This window comes from Loxodonta africana, chromosome 2 (genome assembly GCF_030014295.1).
Source record: "Loxodonta africana isolate mLoxAfr1 chromosome 2, mLoxAfr1.hap2, whole genome shotgun sequence".
Taxonomy (NCBI): domain Eukaryota; kingdom Metazoa; phylum Chordata; class Mammalia; order Proboscidea; family Elephantidae; genus Loxodonta; species Loxodonta africana.
In genome coordinates, this window is record NC_087343.1 from 195,844,565 (window position 1) to 195,866,209 (window position 21,645).

Sequence of the window (21,645 nt, forward strand, 5' to 3'; positions counted from 1 at the left end):
TTACTCTCCATTGTATTGCAGTGCTGGGAACAAGGTCTGGTACACAGTGGGCACCCAAAAAATACTTATTAAAGGATTGAATGAATGAGTCAGGGTACTTAGCATATTCATAGTCAAGAATGGGCATGTCTTAATTATCGAGAGCTGCTACAACAGAAATACCACAAGTGGATAGCTTTAACAAAGAGAAATTGTCTTATAGCCTAGGAGGCTGGAAGTCCAAATTCAGGGTGCCAGCTTCAGAGGAAGACTTTCTCTCTCTGTAAGCTCTAGGGGATGGTCCTTATCATCAATCATCTCTGGTTGAGGAGCTTCTCAGTGCAGGAATCCTGGATCCAAAAGATGTATTATTGTCCTGGCTCTTGTTTCTTGGTGGTATGAGGTCCCCCTGTCTCTCTGCTCCCTTCTCTCTTTATGTCTTAAAGAGATTAACTCAAGACAAAACCTAATCTTGTAGATTTGTCCTGCCTCATTAACATAACTGCCTCTATTCCTACCTCATTAGCATCATAGAGGTGAGATTTACAACACATAGGAAAATCACATCAGATGACAAGATGGTGTACAATCACACAATTCTGGGAATGATGGCCTAGCCAAGTTGACACATATTTTGGAGGGACACAATTCAATCCATAGCGTTCTACCCTTTGGCCCCCCAAAATTCATGTCCTTACCACATATAAAACACATTCACCCCAACACATCATAGCAAAAGTCCAAAATCCAAAAATTCCTCTTCATATGAATCTAGAATACAGGTTATCTCTTTCCAAAGTACAACGGTGGAATTGGCACAAACTAGACATTTCCATTACAAATGGGAGAAATTAGAGGGAAGGAAGGAATAACAGGTACCAAGCAAGTTAGCAGAACACATTACATTAGCCCTCAAAGCTTGAAAATAATCCTCTGTTCTTTGAGACCATTTATACAATGGCCCTGCCCTCCAGACTCTAGGTATTGGCTACACTCTCTAGATTTTGAGTGGAAGTCCCTGGATCCTGGGCTTCAGCTTCCCCTTCCAGGCCCACTGGAACGGCAACTCTGCTGCCTCGAATTTGGGTGGCCCCATTCTCCTAGTATATCTGAGTGTCGACTCCACCATTTGAGACCCCAGAGGTCATGGCCCTACCCTTTGAGACTGAGGCAGCTCTGCTTCCTGTGTTCCTTGCCTCTTAACCTTCTGCTTCTTGGTTCCTAGGCCTCTCTGCCCCTTGGACCTCTCTGCCCACATCTGCCCTGCTAGGGAAAGTGTTCCAAAGCTCTGTAGCTCCACTGATAAGTGCCTGGAAGAACTTTACTCCACCAGTAAACTTTGGCTGGAAGGCACTCAGCTTTCTTGCTCAGTGGGTCGGCAAGCCTAACTCCACCGAGAAGTGCCGGGAGGCACCCCACTCAACAAGGAAGCCTCCTGCCAAAGGCACTCAGCTCTCTCGCTCCATGAGTTGGCTCCAGTGCTGCCTTGCGCTGGTTTCCTGGTTCTGCTGCTACCATTTTTCTGTTACTGCTTCTCTCCATCTGCACCATCTCCAGTGTTACAGCTCGCCTTGCTTCTTTCTGAGTCCTCACCAGAATTGTCTTTGACATCCATAATTCTACCAACCTCTTCAAGGCAATCCAGGCTTTTACTACTAGGCACTTTAAAACTCTTTCAGTCTCTATTCATTCACAGTTTCAAAACTGCTTCCACATTTTAGGTGTCTGTTAGTGTAGCACCCCAGACTTCAGTACCAAATTCTAGCTTAGTTATCTAATGCTGCTATAACAAAAATACCACAAGTGAGTAGGTTTAACAAAGAGAAATTTATTCTCTCACAAGAGTCTGGGAGGCTAGAAGTCTGAATTCAGGGTGCCAGCTTCAGAGAAAAGCTCTCTCTCTCTCTGTGTAGGCTCTGGGGGAAGGTCCTTGTCATCAAACTTCCCTGGTTGAGGAGCTTCTCAGCACAGGGAGTCTGGGTCCAAAGGACACACTATTCTCCTGGCTCTTATTTCTTGGTGATATAAGGTCCCACTGTCTCTCTGTTTACTTCTCTCTTTTATATCTCAAAGAGATTGACTCAAGACAAAACCTGATCTTGTAGATTGAGTCCTGCCTCATTAACATAACTGCTTCTAATCCTGCCTCATTAACATCATAGAGGTAGGATTTACAACACATAAGAAAATCCCATCAGATGACAAAATGGTGGACAACCTCACAATACTGGGAGTCTAGCCAAGTTGACACAGTTTTGGGGGATGCAATTCAATCCACAACAGGGCACTAAAAGGCTGATCAGAGGGCCTGGGTAGTGGGTGGAGCTTGTCATTTGGACATCACACTATAGAGTGATCCAATGGAGATGCTCAGGAAATAGCAGACGTTTAAAATTATCAGCCCCCCGATACTCAAGTGTCTCCCTATCAGGTCTCGGGAAAAACTGGGGTAAAGACAAGCCTTAGTTAAAAGATGAGTGCTCAGGCTGGGACTTCAGGGAAGGTGTCAGGGGACCAAGCCCTGGAGGCAGGTGGCTGGGCTGGAGACAGGGCCACTCAGATTACCTAGGAAACATTGAGTGAGAGGCGGCGCGTGAGATTACCAAGGCTAACCAGGGCAGATTTTGTGAGATGATAGAAGCCAGGAATGGGGGACTCCACAGCTGGGGACACGGCACAGACCTTTCTTTCTGCCACAATTTTTGCTAACATTTATTGCACACTTACTGCAAACAGGGCACAGTCTAAGCTTCACACCAATCCCATGGTATAGGTGCTATTATTAGGTACCTTTTACAGATGGGGAAACTGAGCCCCAGAGAGGTTAAGTTACTTGCCCAAGAGTACACCAGATTTGCACCCAGGCTGTCTGGTTCACATCTGCCCCATCCCACAGGTATTCCATGTTAGGCCACTGAGGTTACAGTGATTCACTGACTCATTCATTTATTTCAGGAAAGCTCACCTATGCTTGGTCCTGGGGTCACAGTGATGAATCAGACCTGGACCTTGTCCTTGTGTAGCTCCAGCCTGGTGGGAGAGGCTGATCTACAAAGCGATAGTGGGCACTGAGAGGTACAGAAGTTGGGCCAGAATCTGAGCAGGAGCCTATGAGTTGGTAGAGAGGGAGAAGCCAGTTCCTTCTGTGAAAGTATTGTGGGGCATCCAGGTAGAAGGTCACCCTGGACCTGGGTTTGTTTGTTTTTTCATGAGTAGGAGCTCACCAGGTACAAAAGTGGAGAAAGGCATTTCAGGAAGAGGGAACTGCATGTGCAAAGATTCAGCGGTGAGGGAGAGCAGAGTGAGTTTGTGGACACGGAAAACGTGAGGGATGGAGGTGGAAGTGGTTACAGATGAAGTTGGAGAGGAAGATGGGGGTCAGATCAGGCATGATCTTTGAGAAACACTTTGATGAAGCTTGGACTCTGGCAATGGGGAGCTGTTTAAGGTTTTTGAACAGAGGAAGGAAGTCATTAGATTGTGTGAGGAAGGATTATTTTGGCTGAATAGACTGGATTAAAGAAACTGAAGGGAGGGAGACCTTGAAGAGGTTGATTACCATGAGGCAGGGAGAGAGGAAGGCAACCCCAATGACAGTGGTGGATGTGGGATGGAGACATGCAGGTGGGCTGGAGAGAAATTTAGGAGAGGACCTGAATTGGATGTGGGGCATTCAGAAAAGGAGATGTCAAGGGTGACTTGGGTAAGCGGGTGTTTCCCTGAGGTGGGAACTCAGGGAAGGGATGGGTTCTGGATCTGAAAGGGAGAAACATTCTGGTTTTGACACTGTTTTAGGGTCAAAGTTCAGCTCTGGAAGCCTTTCTCTATCCATCCATCCATCCGCCCTTCCTTCCTTCCATCCATTCACTCAGCCAGCCAGCCATCCCTATCTGTCCTTCCTTTCATCCATCCATACCTATCCATCCTTCCACCTATCCATTCATTCATCCGTATCCATCCTTTTGTTCACTCATCTATCCATCTCTACCTATTTCTCTCTCAGGCCCCACACATCTGCCCCCTTGGAGGCCCCTGTCCTCTGGGGTTTGCCACGGATTGAGGTCATTCTCTTGATTCTTCCATATCTTTGGAAAATGACCACCTGCTTCGCATGTGCCAGGGCAGAAGGGAAAGGGATATGGGAGGGGCAGGGCCAGGTGAGGGTGCTTGGCAGCAACTGTATCCCTTTGTTTGCTTTAAAGTTTTAATTTATTTTTGGAAAGTTAATACATTCATTTAACACAAAAATCTAAAAGCTCCAAAAGAATATTCAGAGAAAAGTCCTCCTTCACCTATGCCCAGCCATCCAGCACTCCTCATAAGAGATGGCTATGGTAACTGGCTTTTTGTGGGTTCTTCCAGAGGTACTCTGAGCATATAAAAGCAAATGTGTGTTCTTTTCTTTTTGTGTACATACTAGCACAGACATGCTCTGCTCTGTGCCTTGTTTGTTTTACCTAACAGTATAACTTAGAGACTATTCCATATCAGCACATACAAATTTCTCCTTCATTTTACAGCTGTATAGTATTTCATTCTGTGTATGGATCATACATTATTTAATCTGCTCCTTATTAATGGACACTTAGCTTGTTTCCACTCCTGTGCTATGTTCTGCCATGCTGTGGTGACTGACTTTCTACACATATCATTTCACACCAAAAAAAAACCAAACCCACTGCCATCGAGTCGATTCCAACTCATAGCGACCCAATAGAACAGAGTAGAACTGCCCCATAGAGTTTTCAAGGAGCACCTGGCGGATTTGAACTGCTGACCCTCATGTTGGCAGCCGCAGCACTTAACCACTATGCCACCAGGGTTTCCATCATACCACACGTGAAGGATAAAATCCTCAAAGTGGAAATGCCAGATCAGAAGGAATTGCACTTGTCATTAAAAAAAAAAAAAAAAAATTGTGGTAAAAAAAATATATATTACAAAAATTTCCACTTTAGCCATTTTTAAACGTGCAATTAGTGACGTTACTTACATTCACCACTTGTGCTACGATTACCACTTTTTATTTCCAAAAGTTTTTCATTCCCCAGAGACTCAGTGCTCCTTAAGCAATAACTCCCCGTCGTTTCCTCTCCCCAGTCCCTGGTCACCACCGATGAACTTTTGTTTCTGTACATTTGCCTATTCTAGATATTTCATATTAAGTGGGATCATACAATATTTGTCCTTTTGTGTTTGGCTTCTGTCACTTGGCATGATGTTTTCCAGGTTCATCCACGTCATAGCATGTATCAGAACTTCATTTCTGTTTTTATTGCTGTGAATATCTATATAGATAACACATTTGCCAATTCAACATTTTCCAGGTGCAAAGTTCAATGACACTAATTACATCGTCATGTTATGCAACCATCGTCAATATTTGTTGTCAAATTCCCCATCGCATAAACAGAAACTCACTGCTTCCTAAACATGGCTCCTGCCTTTGGTAACCGCTATTAAACATCAATCTCTATGTATTTGCCTATTTTAGGTAATTCATATACGTGAGATCATACAATATTTGTCCTTTTGTGACTGACTTACTTCACTCAGTATAATGATCTCAAGTCAACTTCATTTCTCTTTATGGCTATTTTTTTTTACTTCACTCAGTATAATGATCTCAAGTCAACTTCATTTCTCTCTATGGCTGAGTAATATTCCATAGTATGGATATGCCACATTTTATTTACCCATTCATCCACTGATGAACACTTGACTGTTTTTACTTTTTGGGTGTTGTGAATAGTTCTGCAATGAACATTGGTGTATAAGTACATGGGCTTGTAATTTTGAGAGATGTTGCCCACTTGCCCTCCCCAAGGTTGTACCGATTTGCATCTCCCTAGCACTGCATGCCCATCTCCCTGTGGCCTCAGCCACACAATGCATTATCTAACACCTTCATTTTGTCAGTTTCATAAGTGAAAACTGGACTGCAAATTAGTCATAATTCACATTTCTCTTATTATGAGTGACATTGAGCAGATTTATATTTTTTCTTTTGTTTCTAAATTTTATTTTATTTTGTTGTTGTCACTGAGAATATACACAGCAAAATATACACCAATTCGACAGTTTCTACATGTACAATTTAGTAACATTGATTATATTCCTCAAGTTGTACCGCCATTCTCACACAGTAGCTTTATATTTTCAAAGAGCCAATTGTGTTTCCTAGTTTATCATCTGTCTGTTCATATCCTTACTCACTTTTCCATTTGGTTGTTGACATTTTCTTTATTGAATGAGAAAGATGTTCCCTTACAGGGGGGAACATTCACCCCTGTGTTATGGATTGAATTGTGTCCCCCCAAAATTTGTGTCACTTGGCTAGGCCATGATTCCCAGTACTGAGTGGTTGTCCATCATTTGTGATCTGATGTGATTATCCTATGAAATCCTAACCTCTACGATGTTATTGGGACCCTGGTGGTGCAGTGGTTAAGTGTTTGGCTGCTAACCAAAATGCCAGCAGTTTGAATCCACCAGCCACTCCTTGGAAACCCTATAGGGCGGTTCTACTCTGTCTTATAGGGTCGCTATGAGTCAGAATCAACTTGACCCCAACGAGTTTTATGATGTTAATGAGGCAGGATTAGAGCTAGTTATGTTAATGAGGTAGGACTCAATCTACCAGATTAGGTTGTATCTTGAGTCAATCTCTTTTGAGATATAAAAGAGACAATCCAGCAGAGAGGAGAGGTACCATTACCTTCAAGCAAGACGAACCAGGAGCTGAGCAGGGTCCCTGCCCTCAGAAGCTTCTAGACCAGGAGAAGATTGATGAGAAGGACCTTCCCCCAGAGCCGACAGTGAGAGAAAGCCTTCCCCTGCAGCTGGCACCCTGAATTTGAACTTCTAACCTCCTAAACTGTGAGAGAATAAATTTCTCTTTGTTAAAGCCACTCACTTGTGGTATTTCTGTTACAGCAGCACTAGATAGCTGAAACATGCTGATTATGGAGGAAGAAACAGCCCAGAGAAGGCAGGGAGTTGCCCAGACTCACAAAGCCAGAGTGGCTGAGTCACAGCTGATCCCAGCCAGGTCAGACTTCCTGTCCAGGACACTCGCTGTTCCTTGCCCTTTCTGATTCCATGACTTAAGGCACCAGGTTGTAGAAGAGGCGGACTTACCTGTTCCAGCTCTGTTCTTGATTTTGAGGCCCCAGAGTGGGGGAAGGGTTCCACTCTCAGAAAATGAAGGTGCTGGTTCCCTAAGAGTGGAATGGAATGCTGGGAGATCTTCCTTCAAAATCTGTAAGATCAAGTCCAGTCCCTCAGCCTGACATCAAGGCCTTCCCATCCTCCTCTCAGTCTAGTGGCCATGCACCATGGGGCCTCTGGCCACATCTGCTGCATTTCCCTGAATAAGGTATGAGCTGTTAGACCTCTGTACCTTCACACATGCTGGCCCCTCCACCTGGAAGGCCTTTCCTTTCATGTCTACTGGGAAAACTCCTACTTTTCCTTCAGGACCCCACCTAACTGTATCCACCAATGAGATGCCCTCCTTGGCTCCCCAAATGGAGGAGACATTCCCACAGCTCTACTATCACACAGACCACAGTGCCCAGAGCCTAGAAGGTGAATAATAATTGTTGAAATGAAATGAAACAAGAGTCGATCAGCTCTAGGAAGACAGATACTCATAGCCCACCAGAATGCAGTTCCTCAAAATGCATTCAGTGCCACACACGTGGCCCAATGGGAAGAAAGCCTCTTGAAAGTCAAATAAATTAGAAACATCAGATTCTGAACAGACCTCTTCCCTCCAGAACTTGTCAGTACCTTTAATGGGCCATTACACATTGTTGTTTTAGGAGAATTCTCAGCCAAAGACCTTGCTAGGCCCTGATTTCCTTGATTCAGAAAGGTTCATAACCCTAAGAGAATGATATCTCCAGGCACAAAGGTGTTTCAAACTAAGTTCCTTTTATATTTTACTTAAGTGAATATTAAGTAGTAGTGATTGAATTTCGCTCCACTGCTTATCTGTCCTTCACTGGTGAGGCAATTCTTTTCTCTAAATTGCTTCAAATATCTGAGCAGTAAAAACACCCCCAGCCCCATAGGAGGGGTTGCCAGTCAAAGTCTGGGGCAAGATCTCCCCCAGAGACAAGAAAGGAAGGAGACCTAACTGTTCATACCTGGGATGAGTGCCAGTGGTGACATGCAATGTCTCATTTTGAGCACAGAAAGACAGGGGTTGGCAAACTGTGGTCTTCAGGCCAAATGTGGCCCACCGCCTACTTTTGTGTACCCCATGAGCTAAGAAGGGCTTTTACATTTTTAAATTGTGGGAAAAAAATTAAAAGAAGGATAATATTTTGTAAAACATGAAAATTATATGAAATTCAAATTTTTGTGTCCATAAATATAGTTTTATTGGAGCACAGCCCTGTCCATTCATTTCCGTATTGTCTATGGGTGCTTTCGGGCTACGATGGCAGAGTTGAGTAGCTGCTAAAGCGACTGTGTGGTCCACAAGCCTAAACTACTATTTGTCCCTTTACAGAAAAAGTTTGTTGATCCTTGTCTTAATAGAATTATTATAGAGTTGTTTTTGTTAGTTGCTGTCAAGTCAGCTCCAACTCATGGTTAACTTATGCGCAATAGAACGAAACTGGCGGTCTTGCCCCAACTTCATGATTGTTGATATGTTTGAGTCCATTTTTGCAGCTGTTGCATCAATCCATCTCATTGAGGGCTTCCTTCGTTTTTGGCGACCCTCTACTTTACCAACCTTGACGTCCTTTTCTAGCAGTTGGTCTTTCCTGATGACATGTCCAAAGTAAGCTAGTTGAAGTCTTGCCATCCTTGTTTCTAAGGAACATTCTAATTGTGTTACTTCTAAGAACGATTTGTTGGTTCTTCTGGAAGTCCGCAGTCTATTCAGTATCCTTTGCCAACACCACTGTTTGAACACATCAATTCTGTCTTCCTTTTTCATCATCCAACTTTCGCATGCATGAGGTGATTGAAAAGACCATGGCTTTGGTCAGATGCACCTTACCCATCAAAGTGGTGTGTTTGCTTTTTAAAACTTTAAGGAAGTCTTTTGCAGCAGATTTGCCCAATGCAATAGGTTGTTTGGATTCTTGACTCTGCTTCCACAGAGTAGCAAGCATGAAAAACACTGTCTTAACAGAGGGCATGAAACAAAACATTTGAAGAACCCATGCTGCTCTCCCCTTTTCTTCGTTGTAGCTTATTATCAATTGTCTTTGGGGATGAAAAAGCCTTGGGGTTTCAGACCACTTGGTGACAATGAGTCAGAGACCCTTTTTCTTGGATGAAGGACAGCTTGCAACATGAAAGGCCAAAAAGCCAGGGCCAGATAGAGTTTTCCAAGAGTCCCTGCCCAGCTCTGAATTACCAAGAAGGGCACAGAGTATACAGTACTAACCAATCTGACTGGATCTGGGAACCCTTTTGCCTTGGGGCATCTTACAGGGCGAGGGTTCCATGGAGAACACTTTAGGAAAGGTTGCAATGGCAGCTATTAAATGTGTCAGTAAGTAGGTCAAAGGACCCTGGCTCAGCCATGGAGTCTCTGGATGATCCTGGTCAAGCCATGGTCCCTTTCCTCTCCCCTGTTTTTGAAGGATGCTATCAGTGTGGACACTTCAAACAGGGGGGATAATGTAGTGGTTGAGGGAATGCATTTTGGAATCCAAAAGACCTGTGTTCAAAGTGAGCTCTTGTCACTGGTTCTCATTGTGGCCTCCAGCAAGCCTCCTAATCTCTCAGCCTCGGTTTCCACATGTGTAGAATGGGACAATGATAATAACCACCTCATAGTTGCAGGAATAATGAAATAATGCATCTAACCTGCTTGGAACAGTGCTTGTCATGCAGTGGGTGCCAAAGGCTGGAGTCAAGTTCAGGTTCAGCCTGAGGCTGGGGCTCTGGATTGGGCTCAGCTGTCTGCCCACACCTCTGTTTCTCCCACCCGCGGAACATCTGAAAAATGGACAGAGGGTGATAAGCCTGCATGACCCAAGACGGGGCTCTGTGGGAATTGCTGGGTGGTGGGCAGGTCTGGGGGGCAGGTCCAGACAGACGAGGACCTGGCAAAGGAGGGAGGCCCAGGTCCAGGCACCCCTCCCTGAAACTGCCTCTCCTAGTTCCCTCCAGACGTGATGGCGTGGCCGTGGCTGTCCTGCGTCCTGCTTCCTGCCCTGGTGGTGTCTGGTGGGTGCCTCCCCTCCCCAACCAGAGTAGTGCTAAGCTGGGGACCCTTGGCATAATCCTTCTGAAGGGATGGGGCAATCGCTCGCTGATCAATAAATACTGAGCTCCTATGGCCGAACTGTATGCTTGGCTGCACTAGGAAGCGTGGGAAGGGATCCAGGTCTAGGTGGGTGAACTGGGGTAGATGGTTGGCACTGGAGTGGGCTTTGGAGAGGTGGGGGGAGGTCAGGTGTTGCAGGGGGTCCAGATGTTCCAGTGCCCTGTCTTTCTGTAGTGGCAGCCAACACGGCCCCAACTTTCCTGCCAAATATGACAGCAGTGACCCTGCCGGAGGACCTGCCAGTGGGTGAGTAATTTTTCTGTGCCCTATGCCCAAGCCCATACCTGAAAGAGTGTCCCAGGGGCTGTCAGGGGGCAGCTCTACCCCAGCACATCTTGTCGGGGGGCAAAACCAGTAAACCCGTTGTCGAGTTGATTCCAATTCATGGCAACCCCACATGTGTCAGAGTAGAAGTGTATTCTATAGGGTTTTCAATGGCTGACTGTTTGGAAAGAGTACCAGGCCTTTCTTCCAAGGCACTTCTGGGTGGACTCAAACTTCCAGTCAAGTATGTTAACCATTTTCGCCAACCAGATTCTCCATCAAGGGACACAGGGGGCCTGAAGTGAGTTTATTCAATACCAGAAGTTTGTTTTCTCCTCATCTCTTACATCCACAAGTATAGGGGTTAGGATTTATAACACATATTTTTGGGTGACACAATTGAATTCACAACATTCCACCCTTTCGCCCCCTCCAAATTCATGTTCTTCCCACATACAAAACACATTCACCCTGTCACACCATCCCGAATGTCTTAAATCAAGTCTTCCGAATCATCTAAGTCAAGTATGGGTGAGATTTTGCTGGATGTATTCCATCCTGGGGCAAAATTCCTCTCCATGAGTGAACATGTGAAACCTACAACACAAGTTATCTGCTTCTAAAGTACACTGGTGGAACAAACACAGGGTAGACATTTCCTTTACAAATGGGAGCAATTGGAGGGAGAGAAGGGCATATGGGCACTATCTTAATTATCTAACCCATCTTAATTATCTAGTGCTGCTATAACAGAAATGCCACAAGTGGATGGCTTTAACAAACAGAGACTTATTCTCTCACAGTCTAGGAGGCTAGAAGTCCAAATTCAGGGTGCCAGCTCCAGGGAAGTCTCTCTTTCTCTGTCGGCTCTGGGGGAAGGTCCTTGTCATCAATCTTTCCCTAGGATCTTCTCAGCGCAGGGACCCTGGGTCCAAAGAATGCACTCCCCTCCTGGTTCTTCCTTCTTGGTGGCATGAGGTCCCCCTGTCTCTGCTCGCTTCTTCTGTCTTCTTTACCTCAAAAGAGATTGACTCAAGACACAACCTAATCTTGTAAATTGAGTCCTGCCTCATTAACATCATAGAGGTAAGATTTACAACACATAGGAAAATCACATCAGATATCAAAATAGTGGACAATCACAAAATACTGGGAATCGTGGGCCAAGATGACACATACATTTGGGGGGGACACAATTCAATCCACAACAGGCACCAAACACGTCCAAAACCCAGTAAAGCAAATTACGTTAGCCCTCAAGGCTTGAAAATAATCCTCTGTTCTCCAGGACTATCTGGGCAATGGAACTACCCTCCAAATCTTTAAGTTTGTTTCATTTTGCACAGTTCATTTTTTTAAATCCATCCCTGCAGAATGAATCGAAGGTGTTGGCCTCAATCTCCAGATTATGAGTGGAGGCCCCATGTCCCTAGGAGTCAGCCCACCTTCCAGGTCCACTGGGACAGCAATTCTGCTTCCTTAGCTTTAGGTGGTCCCATTCTCCTAGTTCATTTACCTATTCATGTCATTTCATAAAAGTGAAAACATACAATATGGTTTTTTGTAACTGACTTATTTCGCTCAAAATAATGTCCTCTGGGTTCATCCACATTGTAAGATGTTTGTGGAACTCATCTTTCTTTATTGCTGAATTATGTTCCATTGTATGTATATATCACGTTTTACTTATTCCTCTGTTGATGGGCACTTAGGTTGTTTCCATCTTTTTGCTATTGTGAATAATGCTGCAATCAACATAGGTGTGCATATGTCTGTTCGTGTCACTTCTATTTGATCTATTTGATCGTGTCACTTCTATTTGATACATGTAGGAGTGGAATTGCTATAGGGTCCTATGAGTCGGAATCAACTCGACAGCAGTGGGTTTGGGTTTGGTTTGGAATTGCTAGGTCATATGGCAGCTCTACCTCTAGTTTTTTGAGGAACTGCCAGAGTGTTTTCCACAATGACTGTACCATTTTGCATTCCCACTGGGAAAGAATGAGGATTCCAATTTCTCCACATCCCCTCCAACACTCGTTATTTTCTGTTTTTGTTTTGTTTTTTATGTTAGTCATCTCAGTGGGAGTGAAATGGTATCTCACTGTGGTTCTGATTTGCATTTCTCTGAGGGCCAATGACATTGAGCATCTTTTCATGTATCTGTTGGCCATTCGAATACCATCCTTGGTGAAGCCTGTTCATGTCCGTTGCCCAGTTTTTGTTTGGGTTGTTTTTTTGTTAAGTTGTAGAAGTTTTCTGTATATTTTAGATATTAGACATTTATCAGTTATGTTGTTCCCAAAGATTTTCCCCACTCTGTAGTCTGACTTTTTACTCTCTTGATAAAATCGTTTGATAAACATTATTTAACTTTTATGAGGTCCCAGTTATCTATTTTGTTCTCTACTATTTGTGTATTTGTTGTTATGTTTGATAATCTATTGCTGAAAAAATTACATCCCAAAGCTTTGTTCCTATATTTTCTTCCAAGAACTTTATGGTTTTAGATTTAACATTTAAGTCCTTGATCCATTTTGAATCGGTTTTTGTGTATGGCATGAGGTATGGATCTTGTTTCATTTTTCTGCACTGAAGAAATCCAGTTTTGCTCAGCATTTCCTTTTATAGCCTCACCTCTAGAGGCACATTTAATGTCCATATATCTAGCAACACTCTGTTCATGATGATGGAAGCTTTCATCACAGCTCTCAGTTCTTTTTGAGTTTTCATCAGAATCGCCTTAATGTCCATAATTCTACCAACAGTCTCTTCAAGGTAAACTAGGGCGTTACTGTGAAGCACCTCAAAATTCCTCCATCCATCCAAATGGTCAACACTTACTTTAAAACAAAAATGAGAATGTAAGGGTCAGGATAACTAGATTAATGGAAATGGAAAAACCAGAAAGGAAATAATGAGAATGTTCATACATTGTGAAGAATGTAACTAATGTCACTGAACACTTTGTGTAGAAATTGTGGAATGGGAACCTAAACTGCTGTGTGAACCTTCACCAAAAACACAATAAAATATTATCTTTAAGAAAATCATTCTATCTGTACTCATTACCCAATTCCAAAACCACCTCCAGATTTTAGGTATCTGTTAGAGCAGCACCCCACTCCCAGTACCAAATTATCTTAGTTTCCTACTGCTCCTATAACAGAAATACCACAAGAAGATAGCTTTAACAAACAGAAATTTGTTTTTTCAGTTTAGGAGCCTAGAGGTCCAAATTCAGGGCACCAGCTCTAGGGGAAGGCTCTCTTTCTCCACTTCAGTGGAAAATCCTTATGTCAGTTTCTCTGGCATTCCTTGGTGATCTTTAAATAGCATGCATTTTTCCCTCCATTTGTACATCCTTCTCTCTTCTTAATCTGCTCATTTTATACTTCAAAGGTGATTGGTTTAACACACACCCTTTATTAATATGACCTCATTAACAAAACAGAAATCTATTCCCAAATGGAATTACAACCACAAGTATTAAAAAACAAAAACCCAAACCCGTTGCTGTCCAGTTGATTCCAACTCATAACGACCCTATAAGACAGAGTAGAACTTCCCCATAGGGTTTCCAGGAAGGAGCTGATGGATTCGAACAGCTGACCTTTTGATTAGCAGCTTTTAACCCCTGAGCCACTAAGGCTTACAAGTGTAGGGGTTAGGATTTACAACACATAATTTGGGGAGACACAATTCAATTCGTAACAGGTCAACACCAGTGTCCCCGGGGGTGTGGAAGACACCACCAGACTTAACCCCTGAGAATGTTCCTCTGTTTTCTGTCCCTTTTGGTCCTTCTGATTTCACAAAAGAGAAAGTTTCCATTTGGTTCCATTATTTCTCTTCCATCTCTCACACTTGCAATTCCAGACCGAAGCAGGAATCAGGACCGCTGTTGCTCATGGTAACCGGCTATTCCAGCTATGGGAGTGTCTGCAAAGGCCAGACCCCTTGCCCATCTCCTCATTTCCCCGGGCCCTGGGGCTTCTCCATGCTCTTCCCTCTCTAGCCTCCAGGGAAATGGATAACTGTTTACTTCGCTGTTCAGAGCAACTCACCCGCCTTACTCTCAGCCTGACTAAGAGAGGGTCTCCTCTTCCAAAACCACACAGCCCCTTTCGGGGCAGTCTTAAACTAAATGGCCATCTTCCCCTTCCTGGAATGAATTCTACACCTCTCCTGTAACATGAAAGCTATTTCTGTCAGATTTTTACAAATATTTTATTTAGACTTTTTATTTTGAATTATGGGGGCAGTGGTGTTTCAGTGGTAGCATTCTCACCTTCCATGCAAGAGATCTGGTTTGGATTCACAGCCGATACCCCTCATGCGCAGCCACCAGTCTCAGTGGAGGCTTGCATGCTGCTGTGATGCTGACCGGGTTTCAGCGGAACTTCCAGTCTAAGACGGTCTAGGAAGAGAAGCCTAGTAATCTACTTCTGAAAAATAGCTAGCTGGGGGTGGGGACATGCTGCCAAGGGCAAGGAAGAGTGGCCGAGTCTGTGAGGCCCTCAGGCTTAGGGTAGTGGGCCCCATGACTGCAGAAGACTGTTGTGGGCACTTTTGCCTTCCTGGTCCCTGTGTTAATCATAACCAACATAAGGCAAATTTCCAAACAACAAACCAAACCCAGTGCCGTAGAGTCGATTCTGACTTATAGGGACCCTTAGGACAGAGTAGAACTTACCCGTAGAGTTTCCAAGGAGTGCTTTGCGGATTTGAACTGCCGACCCTTTGGTTAGCAGCCGTAGCACTTAACCACTAGGCCACCAGGGTTTCCCCAAACTGCAAAGATAACTCATATTCCCATTTTCCCACTTCTCCATCATCCTGACACGAGTTACCCATATGGCACTCTATCTCTCTGACCCTAATCACCCAGTTGGTTTCCACTGTTAAAAGTAATCAAAACTCAATGAAATTTGAACATTAGATTTATTCCGAGCAGTTATTCTATGTACATATAAAAAAAAAATTGCCATGGAATCAATGCCCCTCCCCTCCCTGAGGTTAGTTGCCAGGTGATGAGTTGAGGGGTTCCCAACTTATCTGCACGCATTTAAGTGTTGCCTGGCTGTTTTAGAAAAACAAAGACACCTTGATTGCTGGGGAATCCTAGTGACCCTGTAGGACAGAGTAGAGCTGCCCCATAGTGTTTCCAATGAGTGGCTGGTGTGTTTACAGGTTGGGAGACCATTCTGATTCCAGAAAAAGCAAACGGTTCAAAGAAGCTAGGTACAACGAAGCTTAAAAGGAGAAGAGGGAGAAAGATAGAAGAGCAATCATTGGCTAATCTTGGGATGATTGATTGCACCCTGCCCTCCCCCTTTTACTGATATCAACTGATATGAGGTCACAGGACTGTCTGCACCTCCACTCAGCCATGTCTTTTGAGATTCAAATTGAGTAAGCCTGGCTTCAACCAGGAAAGGCTTTGTAACTTCGGATGAAAAGACACTGGTGGATTAATTTTGGTCAGGAATTTATTTAAAGTAAATATTCAGTTTTGTAAGAAAACCCCAAAATCAAAGCAAGATATCTGCTCTTAATTTCTCTCTTTAACACCACAAACTAGGACTCTGTCCTTCCAACCCCTGCCAAATAAGCAAATGCCAGCTTCTCTGCTGGCTCTCACTGCTCCCCTCAAAAAAACCGGACCAATTGCCGTCGACTCATAGCAATTCCATAGGACAAAGTAGAACTGCCCCATAGCGTTTCCAAAGAGTGGCTTGTGGATTTGAACTGCTGACCTTTCGGTTAGCAGCCAAACTCTTAACCACAGTGCCACCAGGGCTCCACTCTCACGCCCCCAGTGGGCTTGATAATTCACTAGAATGACTCACAGAAACTATTACCTGTCATACTTACAGTTACTCATTTATTATAACCAGAAAGTATACAAGTAAAGAGATGCATCAGGCAAGATCTGGGAGAGATCTCAGCACCATGAGGCTTCCATCTCCCCTAGGCACGTGACACCCTCTTCCATTGATGGATGCTGTCACCAATCCAGGAAGCCCCACAGGAGAGAGCTCCAAGGTCCAGGGCCCCCAAGTCATTGGAACCTCAGTGCCTGTGCTTGGTTTGATGAGTATACTTGTTCAACTGCATCATGCCCCTCCCCTTCCTGAGGTCGGTTGCCAGGCGGTGAGTTGGGGCATTCCCAACCATTTGCACACATTTAAGTGTTGCCTGGCTGTTTTCGGAAAACAAAGATACCTTGATTGCTGGCGAATTCCAAGGGCTAATTTCTGAAAACCAGAACGTCCTACACAGGAATCTTCCTCCAGAAAAATGCATATTAAAATTATATTTCACAGCTGCATTGGTCTAAAGACAAATATAATGCAGGCTGTATTATAATCATTTTTCCTTCTGATTTTTTTTTTTTGTGTGTGTGTGTGTGTGGTTAAATATACATAAAACATACGAGATCTCAACCGTTTCTAGATGTACAATTCAAGGACATTGATTACATTCTTCAAATTGCACAACTATTTTCACTATCCTTTTCCAAATCATTCCACCACCATTAACATAACTCAGTGCCCCCACTCTTAGTCATCTAGTGTTGTTATAACAGAAATACCACAAGTGGATGGCTTTAATAAAGAGAAATTTATTTTCTTATACTCTAGTAGGCTGCAAGTCCAAAATCAGGGCCTTAGCTCCAGGGGAAGGCCCTCTCTCTCCATCTGCTGTGGAGGAAGGTCCTTCTTGTCAATCTTACCCTAGACTAGGAGCTTCTCTGCACAGAAACCCTGGGCCCAAGGGACTCGCTCTGCTCCCAGTGCTTCTTTCTTGGTGGTATGAGGTTCCCAGCTCTCTGCTTGCTTCCCTTTCCTTTTATCTCTTGCTTGCTGTGTCCATGTAACTCACCCTTGGCCTGGGGAGGGGGAGACATCTGGGTAACAGCTGCCTTCCCCCTCCCCCCAATGTGTCCACTGGGTTTGGGGTGGGATTTCTCAAAGGAAATCAGGGCACAGTTATCAAAAGGCCTCTGAGTGGTGCTGAGTGACAACACACAAACCTGTCATCTAAGACCGCAGAGGCTGGAGCCTGGGGTGAGGGGGCGGTAGGCTGAGGAGGTCCAGCCTGTGTCCCGAGAAGCCAGGCCACTGGGCCCAGCTCTGTGGGCGGACTCAGCCAGGTCAGCACAGAAGGAAGTGACCGTGGACCGTGGGCATACTCTGTTTCATTTTCAGGGGCCCAGGTCTTCTGGCTGGTGGCTAATGACCGGGATGGAGACCCCCTGACCTATGGAATTAGTGGTTCCTATGCCTACTTCTTTGATGTCACCAAGGACACTGGAGAAGTGAGGCTGGCCAGCCCTCTGGACTACGAGGTAAATAAAGGACAGCAGCCTCAAGATGGGGAAGGGGAGACAGGGAGGGACCTGGGGATGGAGGTCCTGGCAGTGGGCACCCAGCCTGTACCCCTACCCCACTCAAGCCCTTTCTCTCTGCCCTGACACAGACCATCTTCTACTTTGCCATCACCATCTCTGTGAGCGACGGTCAAAACAGCGCGGTAAGTGGGAAGGTGGAGGAGAGAGGGCAGTACAGGGGTGGAATGAGCAGGGGGCTAGGCCTCCCTGACTGTGCACCACCTCAAGAAGAAAGAGACAGCTCCAGGTTACAAAAATTAATTTAATGGTTATTTTTATTAAAATTATACTTGCCCATTTTTTGTCATATAACTTTATCAAGATTTAAAAATAACAAACTAGGGCCCAATACCCCCATCCTAGTTTCTCTGAAGCAATTACTTTCAATGCCTTTGGCTGAATATTCTGGAATCTACCCTCGTATTTCTAAAAATCATGCTTATGTTGCTGTGTCTTGGTTTTCTGGTTTAAGTTATCTGTGGAAGTTGAGAGTTTTGTCTCTGACATATTCCCAGTTCCTGGGTGGTTTTTTTTTTTTCTTTTTTTGGGTGGTACAAATGGTTAAGCTCTAGACTACTAATGGAAAGGTTGGCAGTTTGAACCCCCCCATAGACACCTCAGAAGAAAGGCCAGGCAGTCTTCTTCTGAAAAATCAGCCATTGAAAACCCTGTGGAGCACAGTTCTATTCTGACACACATGTGGGGTAACCATGAATCAGAACGGACTCAGAGGCAACTAATTTTTTTTCCCTACTAGGGTATGATCTAATTAACACAACAAAGAGAACCCTATTTCCAAACAGGATTACATCTGCAGGTATAGGGTTTAGGCTTCCAACATTTTTTTTTTTTTTTTGAGGGCGGTTAATCACAGTTTAACCATAGTTTTAATTACTTGGATATTCAGGCATACATTCTCTCTGTGAACTTTTCAAGCATTGCAGATCAAGCTAGCGTCTCCTATGACAAACCTCCCCAGCTCACTCCCACTGCCCAAGTGTCCACTGTTCCTGTGCTCTTTCAAGTCTCTTGTCCACATTTATGTACATACATGCATCTATGGGAGAAAGATCGTTTTTTGAAACCCAGATGGGATCTTATTGTACAAATCCGACATTTTGTCTTGAACCTGCCTTGCCCACTCAACCGTTTGTCTTGGAGACCTTTCCATGCCTCCACATACGAGTCTTCCTCATTTCCTTTGTCTGCATTTCAGCTCCATGTCTCCCCTCTGACGGACACTGGGGTTATTAACAAAGCTAAAAGGAACACGCATATAACGAGGCAGGCACATCTTAGATTAAAAAAATTGATTGATGACTGTAACTTACTCTCCAATGGTTCAGAAAAAGGTACAGAGAGAGAAACCAAATGTGGTAAGTGTTAACAATGGGAGAATCTAGATGATTTTTTTTTTTTTTTAGATGAAGGGTACTCAGGAGTCACTTGTTCTGTATTTGCAACTTCTCTGGAGTGTGAAATGACAGTTGATCCTCATTATTCTTTGGTTCTATATTTGTGATTTTTCCTACTCACTAAAATTTATTTGTAACCCCCAAATCAATACCCTGTGTCACTTACGGTCATTTTTGGACACACACAGAGTGGTAAAAAATTTGAGTCACTCGACATGCACTTTCCCAGCTGAGGTAGAACAAGTTGAGGCTCTGCCTTCTTGTTTCAGCTCTCAGACTGTAAGCAAGGATCCTTTCTGAGGTCTATTTAGTGTCATTTTTTTTGCATTTTTGTGCTCTTTGTTGGTGACTTTGGCATTTAGAATGACCCCAAGCATAGGGCTGAAGTGCTGTCCGGTGTTCCTAAGTGTCAGGAGGCTGTGATGTGCCTTACAGAGATAATACTTTAGATAAGCTTGGTTCAGGCATGAGTTATAGTGCTGTTGGCCATGAGTTCAGTGCTAATGAATCAAAAACTCGGTGCATCCGGAAAAAAAGGAAATTCGCCAAACTGCACATTAGGCTGCACTGGGAGGTAACATCTATAGTGTGTGATGACACTGTGGAAAAGATGAAAAGGAGATAAATTTGTAGATTTATGAGATGACAACTGATTAAACAATGCCCAGTGGACAGCAGTGCTGTCAGACTGAGAGCCAAAGAAATTTACAGTCACTTACATTAATCAGGGTCAGGAAAATGTTAAACTCTTCTCTGCTAGTATTTTATTATAAAGAAATATGGCATATAATTATTTGTAAGGAATATATATTAAATAAGGTGTCTTTAGAAGAAATACACATAAAACAAGGTATGTATTGATCAGGTGATGAAAATGTTGTGACCAGAGGCTCACAGGAATCTAACCCTGCATTTCCCCTGGAGCAATGACTCAGTATTTGCTAATTCAGTGTGCATGGTGACTTTATAGAACATAACTCCTGTGAACAATGAGCATTGACTAAGTATCAGATAGAAAGTTACCCAGAGCACTGCCTAATTGTCCTCCTGAGTTGCTATGCCAACTTGTACTCTGCCCAGCCTCTCCCACTTGGTTTTCTCAAGCTCTCACATTTTCCAGACTTACCTGGACTTTCTCACCTACAGGTGCAGAAGGACATGCATGTGATCGTGGAGGACAGAAATGACAATGCTCCTGTCTTCCAGAACACCAGCTTCTCCACCAGCATCAAAGAGGTAACATATATGTTTAAGGTTGGGGGGGGGCAGGGGCATAGCAGAGGCACTTTTCAGAGTGAGAGGGACCAGAGACAGCCATCAGGGGATCCAGGATCTGAAAAAGCACCTTCTAGAAGGGTCGAGCTGCAAGAACCAAATCCAGAGGGAGGTAACTGAGAAACCATTTTTACAGCAATATTTGGTGATCGGTCAGAATGGATTGGAATTCTTTTAGTCATGAAATAAAAAAAAAGCGGGGGGGGGGGGAGAAAAGAATTGATATTCTTATGTGTATTGGAAAAATTTAGAGTACTCTGACTTCAGGCATGCCTGACTCCAGGCACTCAAATCATGTCATCAAGAAAAGGTTTCTCTCCACCTCCCAGCTCTGCTTCTCTTGTTGCCTCCATCCTGTGTTAAAAACATCCCCCAGGTGCTCTGGGTTTATATCCCATTAGCTTTGCAACTTCAGTAGAAAGAGACTATCTCTTGCTCAATGATTCCAGCCAAAGCTGCAGGGCTGACTTTCATTGGGACATTTTAGGTCATGGGCCCATTCTTGGACTAATCTGGGGGTACAGAATGTTCTGATTGGCTAGGTCCTCATCAAAGGCCTTCCTGTCTAGCAAGGAGGAGCGGTCTCACATAACCTTCATGGTAGGGGGTGGGGAGAGAAGAATCCCCCAAGGTTGCCAGACAGCAAACACAACACACTGTTTTTGAAACATCATTGCCAAGTGGTGTGGAGGACCTGCTAGGTGTGGGACCCTGAAATAGGCCAGAGATGAGGCTGGTGAGGCTCAGACAGTCATTCCTTAGGTTCTGATGGAGCATCTACTATATGCCAGGGACTGTCCTAGGTGCTGAGGATGTGTGGAGAACAAGACTACCTTCAGTAGCTCATGTTCTAGTGAAGAACAGACAATAATCAATGAAACATAGATTGAGCGGGGTTATTTCAGGTGGTGTTGAGTTCCGTGATAAACATAAAACAGAGTGAAGTGAAAGAAAGTGACTGCGGTGGGGGCTGCTTTAGGTTGGGTAGTCAAGAAAGGCTTCTCTGAGTAGGTGAT

General features: G+C 44.2%; 1 protein-coding gene across 1 annotated transcript in view; it reads left to right on the forward strand.

The window, feature by feature from the left end:
- CDHR2 (cadherin related family member 2) overlaps positions 1–21,645 on the forward strand; it is an 89,377-nt gene that overhangs the window by 38,059 nt on the left and 29,673 nt on the right. The window contains exons 2-6 of the mRNA XM_064279176.1: positions 10,113–10,179; positions 10,454–10,525; positions 17,758–17,897; positions 18,029–18,068; positions 20,475–20,590. Of these exons, the coding sequence (XP_064135246.1) occupies positions 10,113–10,179; positions 10,454–10,525; positions 17,758–17,897; positions 18,029–18,068; positions 20,475–20,590 (435 nt within the window). The remainder of the gene's footprint in view (positions 1–10,112; positions 10,180–10,453; positions 10,526–17,757; positions 17,898–18,028; positions 18,069–20,474; positions 20,591–21,645) is intronic.